This window comes from Cyprinus carpio, chromosome B2 (genome assembly GCF_018340385.1).
Source record: "Cyprinus carpio isolate SPL01 chromosome B2, ASM1834038v1, whole genome shotgun sequence".
Taxonomy (NCBI): domain Eukaryota; kingdom Metazoa; phylum Chordata; class Actinopteri; order Cypriniformes; family Cyprinidae; genus Cyprinus; species Cyprinus carpio.
The window spans coordinates 21603805-21624179 of NC_056598.1; the positions used below are offsets into that span (position 1 = coordinate 21603805).

At 37.7% G+C, this 20375-nt stretch overlaps 1 protein-coding gene across 1 annotated transcript; it reads right to left on the reverse strand.

Annotated features, from left to right (window-relative positions):
• Positions 1-142: 142 nt before the first annotated feature.
• On the reverse strand, positions 143-20233 carry LOC109102865 (protein kinase C, iota). Its single transcript, XM_019116211.2, has 18 exons — positions 19883-20233; positions 15626-15747; positions 12667-12756; positions 11131-11181; positions 10893-10978; positions 10634-10771; positions 10296-10353; positions 9357-9412; positions 7722-7898; positions 5937-6034; positions 5682-5768; positions 5392-5527; positions 4441-4528; positions 4149-4274; positions 3981-4060; positions 3786-3875; positions 2062-2177; positions 143-1803 (listed from the first exon to the last, which is right to left on the reverse strand). Exons 1-18 carry the CDS (start codon positions 19960-19962, stop codon positions 1716-1718), a joined length of 1767 nt encoding a protein of 588 aa, XP_018971756.1. The 5' UTR covers positions 19963-20233; the 3' UTR covers positions 143-1715.
• Positions 20234-20375: the final 142 nt, after the last annotated feature.

Sequence of the window (20375 nt, forward strand, 5' to 3'; positions counted from 1 at the left end):
TTTCATCAAATAAAACGCACCAATGTTTTTAAGAACAGTTATTCATTTTATGCAATAAAATTTTTGCACAGGAAATTCATTACAAATAGTTAAATATGAATTTCATCCATTCACAACAAAACAAACTGCATTGACACTTGAGAGATTTTGAGTTTTCCTTAAATACTTTAATTAGGTGTTAACAAAAAGGGGTACAGTTTATTCCAGTCAGTTGATAGTGTTTTCAGAACATCCAAAAAAAAAAAAAAAAAAAGGTCCACTTCAGCCCCCTGATGCTTCTTTAAAGCATATTAGCACATCGTTTACTTTTTTCTGGGAATGCATTGAGGGCTTTAAGCGATTCAATCATTTATAACGCTGGGTTGCTAACGAGTTCCTCGCAGCTCAAAACCAGTGTGAACATCTGTGAAAATATAAGCGAGTTGATACGTGCACGGTGAGGAATGAGAGAGGGTGCTGCTGTGTTTAATGTCATCATTTGGTCATTATTGTCAAAGGTCCTTTCAGTGTAACACCCACAAACAATAATGCGTCCAGACATGATCTGTTTTCAAAACACTCCACCTGAAGAGCTGGGCGCTATTGATGGGGCTGTGAAGGGTAAACACAATCCAGGGCGCCTTAGTACATCAAGCATCTGATCTGACTAGAAATCCCCCAAAGGGACCAAATTAACACACACACACAAAAAAAAGCTTTTCTGTGACTGTAATGAGAAACAACAAACTCACGTGCATTGATGCTCAGTGTAAAAAGTATATAAACGGAATATCATAACCAGAAAGACAATGCATCACATTTAACACAAAAAGCAAGAAATAAAGAAAAAAGTGAGAAGTACTTTACACATGCAGCTGTTAAAGAGTAAAAACACTTTTACCTCGTCTCTATGGAGAGCACTGACAGGAACATACTCACTTTAGTGTCTTATTTTGGTCCTGTGTTGAAGAAAGCTGTTGTATTTCACGTCTATTTTCTCCCTCCTTCCCCTCTCTATACAGAAAACTTCTCCATTCACAGTTTGTCAGTATTTACAAAAGTGTTCATTAGTGTTCGCAGCTCCATTCTTACAAGTTTGATACCCACTTTGATCTAAAGCGAGGCCACATGCCCAATCATTGTAAAACGACTTCTTGATTCAATACACTGTGCACATTCTATATGGATGACAGTATTCTTAAATAAAAAATAACAATAAAACAAAGTATAAAGTTTTTCTTCCTTACGCTACACTTTTTTTTTTTCTGAGGAGAGGCAGAACAGATAATAAGAAAGTCTTCAAGAATATCCCACGTGGTATAGATTTTAAAAATGGCTTACTATATATGCTCAATGGATTCTCTTTAATATGTACAAATAAAATGTGTATCAGACATCATAACCATTAGGTGGTCCTGCGTACCATCACAGTCATTCTTTTCCTTTAGTTTGCAGAGTGTTCAGTTATCCAAAACTGGCATTCCAACTATGTTGGTCGACGCACAAAGGCACCGATAAATTTCATCAGTGCTGATTTACATGATACAAAAATAAGAAAAAAATGGACTTAAGGACTAGTGGTTACAAATGGCAGAAAGTGAAAGAGGTTTGGCAAAGTTAATGATTCATCTGGTCCCAACAAAATGAAGTCAGGTTGTTGTTTCCTTTCTGATTGTATGCGACCATGCAAATAAAGGCAGCGATGATATGCACATAACAGAAACAGGCAAGGCCGTTCACACACACTCCTCCGCAGACATCAGCAGAGGGTTGATGTACTCAAAGCCCTCAAACTCAGACTGGTCGATCTTCTTTACAGCATCACTGGGAGGGAGACAAAGACACAATCAATCAGTATTAACTCACTACGGCTTTCAAACAGAGCTCAGGCTGTAAAACGTATTCCTGGAAAACAGAGATATTTGGAAACGAGGGAATCCTGTATAATGTGTCATCAGGGGTTGTAAATTTGATAGTACTTCCTGATGAAACCTGCATTGCTGTGGTAAAGATCTGAAGCAGATTAATGGTGCCTGAGGTCTGAGGCGTGACACAGACCGATACACGTGAACAGACACTCACTCATCGTCAGGCGTGAGCTGAATGGGCTCATTGGTGAACTGGGCATCAAAGTTATCCAACCCAAACTCGCCGGAGATGTTGGGCTTGAAGGGCGGAACCACTTGCTTCTGCTCCATCTGAAATACAGTTAACATGAGTCAATTAATGACTACGACTGTGTCATAAAACAGTCTCGCACTTCAGCACGCAGTGCTCACATTAATTACTAAATATGAACCAGAAATTACATATGGCACTGGTTTTAAAAGAATGGAATGAGTACTATTAAAAAAATGTTATAAAAAAAAGTCATGCTTATCAAGGCTGCATTTATTTGTTAACATATACAGTAAAAACAGCAATATTGTGAAATATTATTGCAATTTAAAATACCAGCTCTCTGTTTTAATATACTTCACATATAATTTATATTCCTGTGATGGCAAAGCTGAATTTTCCTCAGAAATCACTACAGTCTTGAGTCACGTGATCCTTAAGAAATCATTCTAATATGTTCATATGTCAAGAACATATCAAGCTGCTTAACATTTTTTGGGACCCTTGAAACTGTTTTTTTCAGGATTCTTTGAGGAATAAAAAAATTAAAAAGAACAGCAGTTATTTAAAAACAGAAATGCTTTGTAACAATATACCACTGGTCAAACGTTTGGGGTCAGTACGGTTTTTTTCTTGTTTTCTCCAAAAACCACTGAAGAGCAATCTCAGCTAGGATTCAATCCTATGTTTAAGCAAACCAATCCTTTCCAGGGTTTGTTCAGTGCTGCTATTAGTTTGGCCTTCTCAGGGCTGCAAGGTCAGGATCTTCTCCCCCTGCAGGCCGACTTGGGCGCTGCATCCTGTCTGAGTAGAAAGTGCAATCTGAGCCCTTCAAACTGCCTGACCGCCACTTTGTGCATGTGTGTGTGTTCACCCAGACCAAACAGGGACAAGAGGTCACTGTGTTCGTCTGAGTCTCGTCTGCTGGTTTGACATCATTTAAACCTGCCTCACACATGATACAGTTCACTCTCACAACCTCAGACCAGAAAAATCAATGATTTGACACCTTATCACCTTCATTAAATCACTGCCCTTACACATGATAGTTCATGTCATGATACAGCCATGAACTACCAAAAGGGTCACTTCTCGTCTGCTAGATTATTTAGATTATTTGAGTATTTGATAAGAATTCATAAAATGAATGTGTAAAAAATATGTAGATTCCTATCCAATGATTATTTAAATCAGGAAATGCAGAAAAAATTTAAGGATGGTTTTAGAAAAAAAATGAACATTTTATAATCATTTAGTCACACTCATGCCATTTCAAAACCTTATGCTGTCTATTACTGTCTAATTGATGATGAAGATAATAATAAACTAGTAAAATTGTAGAACCACATCCTAAAGACTAACAAAAACCTGTGGGAAACATTGCATAAATATATAACAAACAGCAGGTGTGGAAAAAATACAGGTGTAAATATTGACTACTGTTAAAGCTGTTCCTGAAATTATATTTGAAGTGGTAATAGTGCTAACGTCACATTACAGGAATAAGTAATCAAATGGATGGTTACTCAAGGTCATAAACAGCACTAAATAGTTCTTCAGGCTCCAGTAAGTCCTCTGTTTAGTTTCACTAGCGTCAGGCTACAGCGAATGACTCATGCTTCCGCTGCGGGCTCGAGTCAAAACATCCAATAAGTCAGATAAAGAAAACAGAGATAGCGGTGACTCACAAGATCCCAGTCTACATTTCGGAAAAAAGGATGGGCCATGATGTCTGCAAAGCCTGTCTGAGGGTGACATCCGAGGCGTTCCTTTGGCTCCTACAAAAAAGTAACGAAAGAGATTTGTAACAATAATTATGACCACTCTATAACAGGTCCATGTGACAAAAGGATATTAACATTGATCTGTCTGGTCTGCTTTACCTTGTTGAGGAATCCTTTCAGCACGCTAGCGGCTTTAACCGATAACGATCTAGGAATTCTGATCTGCTTCTCCAAAATTACTGCAAATGAGGAAGAGAAAAAATGAATGGGATATACTGAGAGATACTGAACACCTTTTTTGAAACACGTATGCTTGTTCTCACGTACCTTGGAAAAGATAATCTTCTGTGTTTTGGTCTGGGTTATCAGAGCTGCCTACTATGTCAAAGGGTGACCTCCCAGCCATCATCTCAAACATCAGGACGCCCAGTGCCCACCAGTCCACACTGAAACCTGTAAAGAAAACACGCACACACAAAGTTGCACATGTATCATCCTGAGCCTCTAAAATGGGAAGCTTAGCACTGACATAAACCTCAAAAGTCGACACTAATAGCAATAAATGGATTAAGCACTGTGCACTAGCGTAGAGGTTTGTCTGTGTGTGAACTGTGCTTACCGTAGTCTTCTCCTCTCAGAATCTCAGGTGCAATGTAATTGGGGGTTCCACAGAAAGTGCTGGTTGTGTCCCCTGGTCTCAGTCCCTCCTGCATAAGAGATGAATATTGAAACCAAAGAAACACTCAGGCACACAATATGACTACTGGTTGATTTTTTTTTTTTTTTTTTAAATAAAATGGAAGTAAAAACTGTAACCAGCAGTGTTTAGTAACATGGTAACATGGCATTTAGTAACATGGTAAGTTTGTGTACACTGGGAATTATTTTCACAAATAAAAAGCAGGTAATGTTGATTTTACATATAGTACACTGTGAATATGAGATAAATATAACACAGGCAAATTTAATATTAGGGCTGCCCACGACTAAAATATTTTTCTAGTCGACTAATCACACATTTATATTATTTAAGTAAATTAAATATATACTGGGGGATGGGGAACTAAACCATAAGGAGCCTTTAATATATAGCCTCTTTGCACTCAAGTGCACAAATAACTTGCCAGCAAAAGTATTGACCATGTGTTGGGAAAAATATCAAGCTTTTTGTAGATATATTTCTCAGCTCAAGTAGCCTATATGCTGAGTTTTACTGCAGTCCAGCACGGATGGCAGAAATGGCGTCCTGTTTGTTCTCTTTATTTTACGAAAGCACAGCATCTTGTTGATAATTGTGTGCTTATATAAATAAAAGTAGCTTCCACACTCCACACAAACTATTGCATATATTATAAAGTGCACCTAATAAAGCACATTTATCTAGGTTAACATTACAGCAAACGGCCGTGTAAAGTTGCTACTACTAAAATGTTTCAATGATAAAGCCATATTTGAGGTTGATGAATGATAAGCAACGTTTGTATGATATTCAAGTATATTCTTGTCAGCAGATATGGCTTAATCAAAATGGCACTTAATCAACTGAGTCAAGGAACATATTCAGACGTACCTTACACATGCCGTAATCAGTGAGTTTGATGTGTCCCTCTGACTCCAGCAGAACGTTGTCCAGCTTCAGGTCCCTGTAAATGATGCCACGCTCATGGAGGTAGTTCAAGGCAAGACTGATCTCTGCTGAGTAAAACCTGCCAGTACAAAGAACAAGAGAAAAATGTTAGTGACCTCATTTGTGTTTCTGTTCCTGTGGTGTGTCATTCAGACTGAAGTTAACTCCAACCCTGCTCAGGCTGTTCATTAACACTGAACCATGTTACTGTTAGACAGCTCACATCCTCATACCTGGCATGCTCTTCTGGAAGTTTTCTCTGTCGCTGCATGTGGAACATTAGATCCCCTCCATTCACATATTCGATCACAAAGAATAGCCTGTGAAAGACATAATCATCAGTTTACACTAAACTGAAGGGGGCTCAACTATAAGAATGGCCTGAGGACTAATATAAGAGCATCACTTTAATTTTTTTATACAAGTTATTCCTTGTCACTACGTCTTATACTAGTATGTTTGCATAAAAAGAGTGAGTATGGACAGACCTGCTCTCTGTCTGGAAGCAGGAATGAAGTCCCACCAAGAAGGGATGGTTGGAAGCCTGCTCAAACACATGCTTTTCTGTTTGAACCCAGTCAATATCCTGAAAAACAAGAAAGAGAAGAACAAACACACACATACACACAAAAATCAATCTCCCATTGAAAAGCAGAGCATTCTTTCTGTCAGTAGGGGAAACATTTGGAAGGACATTCAGGACTGTATCGAGTAGAAGCGCCTCACAAGGCTGAAAACTGATAAAGGTTTAAAAGACGGGGCCACCAGGTCTTCCCAAGGAGCTGCTCCTGGATGTGAGGAGACTCACAATGGACAGATACAGAGTGAAAAACTAGGACCTTTCATTGACAGCCTGGTAAAAATACCTCTGACCGTGAGACTCGGTTAAAGAAGCACTGTGTGGTCGAATAGAGCGCAGCTGACATTATTGACCATCAGCTGCTGCTGTCAATTCATCACACAAGGCTTAAGTGCATCTAATCAACGTTAAATGCCCACTTCATCAACATCTAGTCATCTGTATGTGTACTTCAACACATCCTGGAAAGATTAGAGCCGGAGGCAGATCTTTGCTTGTTTTATTCTGCAGTCAAGACTCAAATAGCTCAAATTGTTGAGTTGTTCAGTAATTTAGTGTGACAAGAAATATTTCAAGTTGTGAAGTGTCAAGAATGCTTTCAACCTGGAGCACAGAGTTGGGTGAGACCAGTGTTGGGCAAGTTACTCTGAAAATGTAATCAAATTACTGATTACTCCTTTTAAAAGTAATCATGCTACTGTTCTGATTACTTTATTTCAAAAGTAATTAGTAACATTACTAGTAACGTTACTTTTTTCTCCCTGAAATTTATGAAATCCCAGCATATACACTCACGATAAATATTTGTTATTAAAGCATCTACATTCACAGAAACTGTTTTTTTTTTATTAAAGCAAGCGGCTGCTGCGTGCATGGTTTGACAGAATGCCAGCAAAGAGCGCTGCATTTATAATCTCTAAAAGACATCTCAGTTCATCGCAATCTCTGTTATAACAAAATAAATATATGCATGATGAATCTTTCATAATGTCTACAATTCGTGTGTTAGAGTATTCATGAGCACGTAAGTTTCAGGACTGCATTGCGCAACGCTGCAAACACGTGTTTTAGCCTAAATAGAAACTCTGTATACGTTTGTGGCTGTTATTCGTTTATATTTTATATTAGTTCATGTTGCTTTTGTGCAATAGATGAATAACAATTTATTTGCTTTAGATATTTTATTTTTAGATATTTCTGTTTTGCATGAGTCCCGTAAATCACTTTATTCTCCCACATCCCGCACACACACAAGTCTCTGCACTCGCCTATCAAGTCTTCTTCCGTGCTGCACACTGTTGCGTCAGGTCTCGCGGGAGCAGGTCTCTAATCCACTGAATGCACTTGACTCGACAGCGCGTGTGCTACATCCTTTTTAAAATCTCTAGATTAAAAAACACTGCATTCTGTCAGCAATGTAACGTGGCAGTAACGTATAGAAACCTCGGCTTGTAACTATACTCTAATTACTATTTTGAAAATTATAACGAATTAAATTACTCAGTTACTAAAAAAATAATCAAATGACATTAACGTGTTACTAAGTAATGCGTTACTGCCCAACATTGGGTGTGACAAGGTCTGGGATGTAGTTCGTTTGAGCTTGGTATGGATGCAATCTGATTTATATAAATAATTTATCTAACAATATATCAGTGGCATCTTTGCACATTTCCAATGTATGAAATGTCACCTCGTCATCGTTCACCAGCTCCTTCTTCACCACCTTCATGGCGTAGATGCGCTCTGTCTTTTTGAGACGCACCAGCAGCACCTTGGCGTAGCTGCCCCTGCCAATCACTCGGAGCAGGTCAAAGTCTTTTAGCCCCAAACTGGACACAGCCTTCCCTGAGTACCGACTGCCCACAGCCTGAGGGATGGACAAAGAGAATATTAAACCACCAACATCTTTTATTTATTTATATTTATATACACATTTATATAGAAGTTATGTGGTGTAGAAAATTTAAATGCTGTTATATGCCCCTAAAATTCCAGATATAAGGGCAAACAATGCCCCTGTAGGGGTTTTGTCTTATATTTATATCATGTGACAGTTTAGCAAGATCATATGTGACACTAGACCACAAAACCAGACATAAGTTGCACAGGAATATTTGCAGCAATAGCCAACAATACATTGTATGGGTCAAAATCATCCATTTTTCTTTTATGCCACAAATCATGGCTATTAAGAATCCTTATATTAAGTATATAAAATTTCTGCCCAAACTGATGAGTTAATCTGCAATTAATTAAACAGCACATCATGTAATCAATAAGATTAAAAATGTTAATCACTTGACAGTCCTAATATGTATATAAATAATCAATCTCCTCTCTCTGGTTTATATCTCTTCCCTGTCCTTTCCCTCTGCATGATTTCCCATGACTGCAACAGAGCTACAGGAGCATGTGCCCTTAATCAGATTCTAATGACCCTGATAGAAGGTTACTTTATTAGCTCCACTAAAGGAAATCAATACAGCCCGAATGAACCTTGTGCACACCCCCATCCCTTTCCCTGAGTGACATCTTCAGCCTGATCATCTGTCTGGGAATGGACTGCTGAAAGCTCATGTAATCAAATGAAATATTCATAATGGTGCCATTTACACCTGGTACTACTAACATTTATTTTGACCAACTGGATCAACAAGCGGAAATTGCTAAAAACACGTTGTTGTCTGATTATACCGCATTGAAAAAACACATTTGTGTTCATTGCATTTGTAGTGTAAATGCTTATCTGCCCTGGAGCATCTGAGAGATCAACATGCAAGTGACCAGCTAAGGATAAAAAAAGAACACCCTTTTCACCCATTCAATACAACTATAAAATAATAACATCAACAACATTTGTTATTATTCAAAGTAATATTTTACTAGTAATAAGTAATGAATAGTAAAACTACTAGTAAAAAGTAATAAATTACTATTGCAATAATATTATAGTACTGTAAAGAAAGCGTATGAAATAATAATATTAATAATAATCCTTATTATTTTATTTTACAGAACAGTAAAATTACAGTATTAATATTTATGGTTGTCTGTCCTACCTTGCTTTTAAACTTTAAACTATAGAGATTTTATTCTGGCATAAAGCTACAGGGAGACCGTAAAGCTTCTCTTTTGTTGACAACAGATTTATAAACAAAAGGGGAAGATGGCTGGCTTGTCACATTTTCAATGCACATTAAAAGCGACTTAAGCTCACAGCACTTGCAGAGATGGAGTTCGTGAGAAGCAGCATTTACTACTTGTGAATGGATCAACTGAGACGGATGATGAAACCAGGAGTAAACAAGGCCAAAGCATGTCTTACCTCATGCTCCTCTCCCTCATGATTGATACTTTCCGTTGAGTTCTTTTTGTCTAGAACTAGAAAACAACAAAGTGAAACAGGTGGGCATTATTCATTAATATACTCACAAAAAACTAAATCACAAGCCTCTAAGCCAAACCAGGCACTTTGATAAATAAAGCACTTTGAAAAAACAGGGGAATTGAAATTTATTTGACCAGCACTGTAACTAAAAACATGAGCTGTTCACATCATTAATTTCAACAAACAAGCGTAATCTTGTGAGAAGACTCACGCCTGTAGGCTGCTCACTGCATCAATCTGTTTCAGTGCAAGCACATGCCTAATTACTAAAGGGAAACATCGGCTTAGCCCATCCAGTCATTTAAAACCCCTCAAGATGAAAACCAGTGGCATCAATGAGCCACTATAGATCTTTGTGAATCAATTTAGTCACTTAATGAATGCAATAACTCAGATGAACGCTGTTTAACACCTCTGCATTACAAGTTACTTTTTAGTTAGTGACTTTGCTAACAAAACTCAATTTTTGCAACTGGATCTCTGGGTAGAATGTTTATGTAGTTACCAGGTTATCATTGGAATCGGGGACATTTTTCAGTTCAGGTTCAGAAATGTATATCTGATTAATGAAATTCTGAAACTGGTTTTTGAAAGGTCTGAGCAAGGTACAAAAGGTTGATTATTATGTGACCCCAGGCAGAATTATTTAAACTCAGATGGAAAGCCTTAACAGAAAATTATTTTTAAAAAAGTGATTTCAAGTTTAATAGAAAATCTCAAAATCTCACATTCTTTCCAGAAAATTGATTTTATACAAGTATTACTCTGCTATTCAAGCCCAAAGAAGTGAGGAAAATGTAATAAACACACTTGATAGATATATAATGATAAGTGCATGTGAAGAGCTTGACAAAAATAGATGAGCGTTTATAGTACCTTGATCAGCGTGCTCTGATGGAGTGGACCCTGGATCGATTCTTCCAATCATCGGGTCCTAGAAAAATTGTACAAAGGTCAAAAATAAAGACAGACTGAAATTCATAGTGTTATTAGCAGAAAATACATGTCCAACATGAAGGGTCTATAAGAAAAACCGAACATTTAAAGTTTTCCATTCCTTGCATGTCTATTTATTAAATATCTGGCATATCTGGTTATACATTAAGCTACCATTAAGAATGTCTAATCTATTTTATATTTACTTCACAAAAAAAAAAAAAAAAAAAAAAGTGAAAGAAGCATGCAGATTCCATGTGGACTTACTAATGTCTCACCTGTATTACCTGTCTACCACACTCCACTGTGACCAGTTTATGGCATTTCTTATGGACCAGCAGTTTACAGTTTATGCACTTGTATCCCTGCCTGCCTAGGCCCCAGATACGATCTGTGCAGATGGCACAATGAGCACGCTGTACACAACAGAAAACACAGGAACAGGAACAATAAACTATACTGAAGGCATGTGCACATAATTCAGACAAATTAAGTAACATAGCCAGTTTCAGAAATAAAAAAAGAGCATGTTTGTACCCTGTTAAAACGTTTGGCCTGAAACGCATGTCCACTGGCATAGTAGAGTTTCCTCCAGCGCCGAGCTCCGCGACGGTATATGGACTCTGAGTATGACATTAAAGCATGAATTAAACCTACTAATTACCATCATTATAACCAAATGCATGCCTTCCAGCAATATAAAGGGCAAAAAAAGCCAAAAAAACAAAACAAAACATTATGATCTAAATGACCATAAATGACAATATGAACATACTGTCTTCTCCAGGACAGGGCATGCCAGGCTTCTCAGGGATACAAGGAAACACTGTGGAGAGAGAGAGACTGTGAAAAAAAAAGCACTGACAAACATTTCCTGAACGACCTCTCTGTGACCTCCCCTCATTTGACAGTGGATAAGGATTTTGGGGTCAAGAAACAGAGTCTGTCCAGGCCTGCGAGGTCAGCTGGTGTGGAGAGTGACTATTGACGGACAGTTGGTTGGGGTCTTTTTCTGAAAGCCCTTGTGGCCAGACGTCTCCTCCTCAGCATGACTAATTAACTCACACAGCAGGCAGAACAATGTATCTCTGTCAATCACACCCTCAATCCTATCTCTCCTGTCCACTAATGATCTAAGGACCTGTATAGTGCAGTAGGGTGTGTTATAAATAAATAAATACATGTACCCAAGCCAGAACATCAAAATGTGGAGCTTGGTCTGAGCTTATTAGCGGCAGCCTGCTACACTGCATGTCACATGTCATGCTTCAAAGGAGACATGGCTGTTATGACTCTAAGGCAGTGTCTGATGTGACAATTTCCAGCGACAAGCTGAATGCAAAACTGCTGTGTAATGTGACACAATCAGAGCCAGTCAGAAGATATTTGATGTATAAAGGTATAAAATTTTGAACCAGCGTAAAACCACTGAAATGGAAACCAAGTGGCCAGAAATGCAGGTTAGTGTCTGTGACCATTAAACAGCAAAAATGTGCTATTTAAATAAGAAGTTTGTTTGTTCTGCAGGTTTGTCTGTCTTTGTGTGAATGAGCTGTTCTTGTCTACTACATACACTCAAGCATGTGTGGTGCATGTGGCCTTTTCAGCATCTGTTGTCTCTATATAAGGACTCTCCATGTGAACATCTCCAGCACTGCTCTCAGAGTTCAAGTCATAATAAGCATTTCATCATAAAAACTATTGTCAGATAAACACAGAAATTTAAAGGTCTTCATTACAAACCTCCACAATAAAAGTTTAGTTCACTCTGAAGAAATTAAGAAGCAAAATATATTACTAATGTAGAGTAGAATGTACTTTTCATATTAAAATATTATTTTTAAGAAATATCACAATTTTTCATATTTTAATTTAAACATCAAACCTGCCTGTTTATGAAATTTCATTAAAATTTAAAAGATAAACTACACTTAAAAAAAACCTGTTTTATACATTCATTTGATTACGAATGTTTTTGATACTAAATCTGTATTAAACTAAAAATCTATGCAGACATTTCAAAACAACAACACTGAATTTCTGAAATAAATAAATAAAACATTCACAGGCCACTACTGTCATTAACATTTAAATAAATTATTAAATTGTCAAAGTTTTATTAATTGAATTGATCAGACATCCCTTTTTGCTTATTAACAGAATTTGGAAAAAACAAAAGTATTTCATAGGACCCTTTTTGTCACATGGTGTAAGGCTTCATCTGTCATAATTCTTTCAAGAATCCATAGAACGACACAGAGTACGAAATAATACGTAGCCCACCGACATCAAAAGCCAAATCCCTGCATACCGTGAATAATGAGCTCCGAGTCTTTGTTGAGTTCATAGAGACGTAAGGCCTCCTCCAGCTCCAGCTGAGAAGAAACGGTGCACGGATCTCCTACAATGACAAGCACAGTGAACACTCACTAGAAAACGTTACCAAGACATCAGCATAAGCGACATATTTGACACTGTAAAGAGAAACAGAGAGAGTGAGAGAAATAAAGCAAGACTGAGCAAGAGACAAGAAACAAGCCACTGCTTGTGATTCTACTGATTTTGGGAGAGCATAATGCAAAAACCTGTTTTTCACCATGAATTACTAACAGGGTCTATGGTGTTGTCCGAAGCTGACGTCAATCCTGTTGTCATCTAAACAGCAGCCTGTGGCACCGACAGTCACCACTTGTGTAGACACCACAGCGGAGGCAATGAGTGACAGCAGGCGTCGATGCCAAGGCTTGTGCAGACAGACGGGATTAAGTGCTCGTCATGACGACCCTCTCAGATCAGCTATGCTTATGAGCAGCGTGACTCTAGGCTCAGCGTGGAATGGTGAAGATTTTGGTAGTTAAATTCTCCCATCACCATTTCCCATCTCGCATGACTAATGCAGCAGTTAATCATCGCACAGTCAATCTTTCCAGAGTAAAACCTGCTCCCTGCTGTGCGCTGCGTTCATATTCACTTTATTCCTCATGTAAAATCCATCCATTTTGTTCCTGCCAGTGGAGTCCAGGGTAATTTTCAGACTTTAATGCAATCTACCAAAAGTGGGTTCATTTGTCATATATAAAATGCTGATGGAAATTAAGCAGACGTTTCAGAAGAATGGCAGGGGGAAGCTTGTTGCTATGGTGACAGTTAGAAGAACAGAATGAGAGGCCACATTTAAACCTGGTATTAGCATCTGTCTCAGGGGATCTGATCACAGCTGGACAGCACTAAATATAGTTTCAAACAGAGTCCAAAAAATGTTTGTCATCACTCAAACCACAAATGGAGGTATTTAGAAATGAAAATGACCATACTGCATTTATAATGTAAGCGCTGTTGCGCCTAGGACAGTGTTTCTCAATGCGCGGCTCATATGGCAGTAAAAAATACAATGATATGATCATGCAGTCAATACAGATATTTCATAAAAACATTAAAAACAAGCAGGGTTATCATATAACCCATTAAAAACTCACACCCTGTCTACAACGGAAACGTGTGGCACGAAGTGACAAAAGACAGTAGACCTAGGGATGCTCCGATCGGGATTTTTGCAGCCGACACCGAATACCGATTTCTTGTCATGGTGATCGGCCGATACCAATGTCGATTCTGATGCTTCAAGCTTTATATAACATATGTAATAATTTTATACAAATAATCACAAAAATTATTCCTTATACAGTGAACATTTTAATATGCCTTTAAAATGGGGTTTATGCATAACATTCTCAGGATACTTAATATAAGACAAAAATAAATACAAACAAAATTGAGCAGTCTTTAAACATTATGCAATAGTAAACTGTGGAGGACAACATAAACATTTAATCTCCTAAAATTGAGAAGTCTGATGTTAGTCTGAGAAGGACAAAATTAATTAAAACAAACAAACATTTCAACTCCTAAAATAACTAATTGGAGAAGTTTGATGTTTAACATTGTCCAATGTTAAAGAGAGGACAAAATACATAGAAACATTTAAACTCCAACATGGAGTATCTGATGTAACTCATAAGGTTTAATACTGTCCAATTTAAGACTGAAGAGGAAAAAAGAAATAGAAACATTTAAACTACTGAAAGAACAAAACAGTTTAGTCACGGTTATATCCACGGGTGCTGTGGATAATCCGCGAGTCGGGTAATAAAAAAATGCATTTTGATTATTTCCGGGTGGGTCACGGGTGAATAAAATAAATCATAAATGATGCAAATATTAACTACATTTTTTACAAGACATCTTTTCATCAGACAGACGATTTCATTCGTGTTTGTGTGTGTGTATGTGTTCACCTGCTCAGGGAATTTGCAGTGACAGAAACGGTGACATTCCAGATAAAGTTTGAAAGAAGTAAAGCCTGAGTTTTTGCTATCGAGTAGGCTAAAATTGCCAAAAAATATATTTTGTTTTTATGAATAAATGTTCATTTAAAAGCAGCTCACGAGCAGCGTATTATATTACCGTTATCCCTTACAGATCTGTCGAGTTTTTGTTCTGTCCTACATGTTGTGCCAACTCACAAAATATTATTTTTAGCCAAGCAGCACGTAGAGCAGCTTCAGATATGTGCCGTGGCTGGCCGGTATAAACAAGCACTGACTAGAGCGGTCGCAATCAGCTTCGGTTCCCGTAGAGCTGTAACGCGCCACAGACGTGTGCAGTGAGGTGCAGATCAGTTCTAACGTCACTGAATCTGTTGTTTGAAATGAACCATCCATTCATCATATCATCATGCAAAACATACATGACAAATAGTGAATTTTTCATTGTTTCTTGAAACTTCATTGCATTTCCACACAGGCGATGACATGACTGCGGTGCCAAATCATTTATGTCCCCATGCATCATGTACGTCCTCAAGCGTTGACGTCATCAAATTGCAATCGGTTCGTGAAATGGGCCAAGTGTAGTGAGTATCCGATCGAGTCATAAAATTTGATTATCAGCCGATACCGATCTCCGTCCGATCGATCGGAGCATCCCTAAGTAGAACCCATTATAAGTTATATAACAACTCAAGAAAAAAACAAAAGGTAGGAAATAAAGATAATGAGCAAAAATGGGCACTCATTGGTTTAAGTCCTGTGTGTAGTCATGAAATCAGAGTCTCTCTTTAAGGAAATCTAATCACGAGTTGTCACAGGAGAAGCAAGTTAATACCAGGTGTAAATGGCAATTTTCTCAGCTCATCAGGGACAGATGTTAATACCAGGTGTAAATAATGCCAGAGAGATTAAAGAAACACAAATGACACACAAAAGACAAACCTTCTTCATCAATCCATTTCATGGTGAAGAGCTGGTCATTGTCCATGGAGCACATGTCCCGCACCTCACTGCACAGCCCCTCATAGGAGATGGAGGGATCGAAATGTGTGATCATGATGTCCCTAAAACAGAAAAAAGGTGACATTCATTACAAGTTTATTTCAATAATATTCTATATTTTATTTAAGCTTACCATAAATGTAAGGAGATATTCTGTAACCTTGTGTTTGGTAACTCTAAATTTATTCAAAACACTATCCGCCGTTGTTAAAAGACCAAAAGACGAATACAGTACAGCAGGGACTGTAATTCGTTGAGTTTCTGGGAAGCTGTGTTGTATTACTAGCAAATTCCCAAAGTAGGAGGCACACTAGCAGCTTCTTTCCCTCTGTTGGCTATTGTGTTCACACTGTTTTGGTTAATTATTGACAGCAGGGGAGTCCTTCCTGTCTATGAGCCAATGCGCTGACCCGCACAAGCCTTCAGGTGGCCGTTGAGACTAGTGGGAGTGCACACGCCACCTTATGACAGAAAAACACAAGGCTGCTTTTATCTGATCCAGGACCATTATACTGTATGAATGTTAAAGGGCAGCTCTGTGCTTCCTGTGATACATATCTCTGACATTCTATAAGCTCTGCATCAGAAAACTGCTTTAGGTAATTTTTACAAATCCTCTTATTGTTGCCTCTTACGAATGATATAAAAATTATTCTGCCACATAATACACTGTACCCACTCTCTTAGCATGAACAGACGCAGCCTGCGAGAGCTCAGCATCATTGTAAGGAGGTAGTGAAGCCACATTCCTCCGTAGGGCATACATGGATTGGCTTACACTCCCTTTTATAAAAGCATAATGCTCAAACATTCATTCCCACTGTCAAATAGGACTTACAAGAACATCACACACAATTTTCTGAACATGGAGGTGTAAACAAGCTCATGGACACTAAAGTCAATGTGAAAAATACACAAGGAATTTAAAGCAAACAATGGGTGTATTAAAGGAATAGTTCACGCAAAAATGAAAATTCCTTCATCGTTTACTCATGTCATTCTAAACCTGTATGACTTTCTTTTTCTCTGAAACATAAAAGAAGATATTCCAAGAAATTTCTCAGTGTAAAAACTCAAATAGAGCTGCATGATTAATCATATTTTACAATTAATGAAGAAAATCACCTGCGACATTGGCCTGCTTTCATCATCAAAACATTTTTTATTGGACATTTCTGTTATCTTGCATTGTAACAAGCCTCTACAAGCATTCATGAGGGGTCAAGAGTTTAAATCCCCCAATCAGAGCACTACTGATCTGGAAACAGACAAACATGAATGTTGGAGTTTAATTACAATAATTTTGAGTTTTTTAAATTAATACTAGGCATTTCAAATGTATTAGCTTTGAGAAAAAAAAAATCTTAAGCTTTTAACAGTCTTTGGAATGTAGAGGGAAAAAATAAAGTAAATCAGGAAACTATATGAGGTAAAACAAACCCTGTGTTTGAGTGGACATTCACTTGATTTATGCAAACATTTTGACATTCTAAAAAAGAAATTTTGCAACTGTGAGATTAATAATCAAGATTACAATTTTTGTGAAAAATAATAATAACAGTTACTGACATTGCACAGCCCTATTACAGAAGAAAGAAAGACAGACATAAAGGTTTGGAATGACCTGAGAACGGATAAATAATTTTCAGCTTTTGTGAACTATATTTTTAAGTCAGATGACCATGACATCAGGCAGACATAAAGACATGAAGTAACATCTCTTCTGTATTTGACATCCATTAAAAAATTCAGATATGAGTTGCAATATAGGTCAAATCCCCTTAAAGACATGCCACACATAAGAAAGACCAAAATAAAAACACAGATGAGTGACAGAAAGAGAAGCAGAGAAAAAAAAAGAGGAGGAGGATAAAAGCTGTGAATTTCATCTTTGCCTGGCTTCAGGGGCATTCATACGGAAGATAAAAGGTGCAGCGAGTAAGATGTCCTTCACTCTATTCAAGACTCTACTGAATTCAGGCAGAAACATGCCATTAAGGCCTCCATGCACCAAAGGAACAACCCCTGATCACCTCCATCATGGCCACAATAGAGGTTGATACAGAACAAGGGCATTGAAATTGGTTCAAATATTGGCTAAAATGACCTGCTGAAAAACAACAGAAATAAAAGGGAACACACATACAGGGACAAATGGTGGGTTTCAAAACTGTCCACACCCAGGAATACCGCAACTGTCAAGAGCAGCTCGACGGTGTTTAGTGTCCCGCAGCAGCAGCGCAGCTGAACAGTTCTGCGTTCAAATACACGCAATAAGCTCAAGCTCGCCGCAAAGCACCAGCAAAAGTAATTACCATAAATGTGACAGGGGGAAATAATAAGGAGATATTTTAATTATTTACTAATAAACTAGTGTTTTCTGAGTCTGTGTCACGAGGATGAAGTTGCCGATCCTGACTCACCATCTCCTCAGATGCGCCTTTAGAGAGAAGTGCATCCTTACGGATTATGATTACGAAGAGTTTTTGTTTTCGATTTGTTTTTTTTTTTTAAGTTTTGTTTTATTTTTTTTTATTGTTTTATTTTTTATGTATGTGTGTTTTTTTTTTATTTGGTTTATGTTTTTTTTTGTTTTCGTTTTATTTGTGTACTCCTGTTAAAGACCAGTGTTTGTTTTCTTTATTTTATAAAAGCACAACGTTTTGTTGATATTGTGAGTGCACACAAATAAAAGACCCTTTGCAGTTACGAATGATGTATTACTCTTACTTTTATGAGCAAAAATGATGGCGTATCTAATCGCGCTGGCGTCTCCATGTCGTGAAGCGTCTCCGCACAAACTTTTGGATATAGCGCACATTTATCTGGGTCTAACGTTTAAACATTGTTATATGCTTGAACTGTTTTGCTGCTAGAGAGAGTGTGGCCAGCTGGTTTAGCCAAGGCCAAAGATCAAGAAGGCCACAGGAGTCAGACACTGAGCCATGAGATGTTCAGTTTTAAACCCTTAAAACACTTAATTTAGATTTTTTTTTTTATTTCATTTATCTTGAGATGTTTTAAGTTTAAATTTCAGCTCAGTGAAGCACTTTAAGCACCAACACTTTTTCAGTAAGTTACCTTTCTTGCAGAATTGTGCTTCAAATAAAGAACTTTATGTTGACCAGATTGTTAGTTAATCATTTACCGGTCAATATTGCCTATATGGACAGCGATTTAAAAATAAAAGTGAACTTTAAAACTGCGGTGTTAAATGTGATGCGGTCGAAAATTTGGGTGCACCTAACTTTTGTAATGGTGCACCTAAGAAACAAAGTCAGTTTAGAGCCCTGTCAGCAACTGACTGAAACTGATTGAATCACCAAGACAGCTGCACACATACAATAGCGATCATGCTGAGTGTGAACAGAACAACAGGTCTGGCAAAAGATACTTGTCATACAAGTTTTTCAAGTGCATGACAAGCACACATGTCATCATGAAAGGAAATCTGACTGGAAATCAGTTATGCATAAAATGTGCTCCTTAATAAACATAAAAGTTATATATTTTCATTGGAACTCAAGAATTGTTCCCTATACAGTAAATGGATTAAGAAACAAATTCACAGGTCGTTTACGTCCCATCCTGCTAACAATTCACGGATATACTTAGATATAGAAATAGGTTTAGAAATAGAAAGTTTAGAAACAGATCATAAATTTTCATCATAAATAATATGATGATCGACATATCGTGGTCATAACACATGAACAAACTGTTTACATATCATTTAATGAATTTCATTACAGGTATATGTGACTGTAGTTTTCCATTAATTATACTGTTATACAGAGCCACCTAAATGTGACAGAGAACGCAAACGTTATAATATACAGGTAGACATATCTAGCTCCAAGGCAGGCGCAGCTCTGAAAACATCACACCATAAGCCATAATTATCTCAACTCACAAAGAATACACAAACATACAATCAGTTTGTTTACGTGAACTATCATGAGACGGGAAGAAAGACCAACTATAGAGGAAGAAATTAATGAACGGCTGTTTAACTTGAGTTGGTTTCACTTGACAACTTCACCAGAGTTTTGTTTGGGGATTAGCTAACACTGCTTGCTAGCTGGCTAATCATTTATTTGTGTATATCCCGAAACCACACAATTAAGAGGTCAAGATAAGAGTTTAAGTGTATCGAAACATCTAAAGGGACAGCACAGAGTCTCACTGGCTACTCACCCTCTGTAGTAAGCTTTTACCCGGACCTGGTGCGGGTTTTCTCCGGGGTGGGACATGGTGCTATCCCGCAGCGTGGGCATTATGAACTCCCCGTACTCCTGCTAGCGAGCTAACTTAGCTAATGAAGCTAGCCCGCTGTCGTCTAACGAGAAGGAAAATAACAACCGGAATTAGAAAACTGGACCTATTCCTTGGTCCAAAATAGTGTTGACTCGTAGACAGGTAGAATCGTCCTGTCTGAAATTTTATTACTCGAGTTCTGACAGAAATTATTAGGACTAGTAAAACTTCTGTGTCTGACGGGAAACACTCCCTTCTCTCGCTCAGGCCTCGAGACGGAATGATCCAAACAGCGGAATGTGGAGGGGGGGTGAGGGGGATTTCCAACAAAAACATCACACATCATTACTTACTGTAAGCATCACAAAAATAATTGTCTAGACAGCTTAGAGAAGGTGAAAATATTAAATGCCCGCAATACGATTAATGTTGG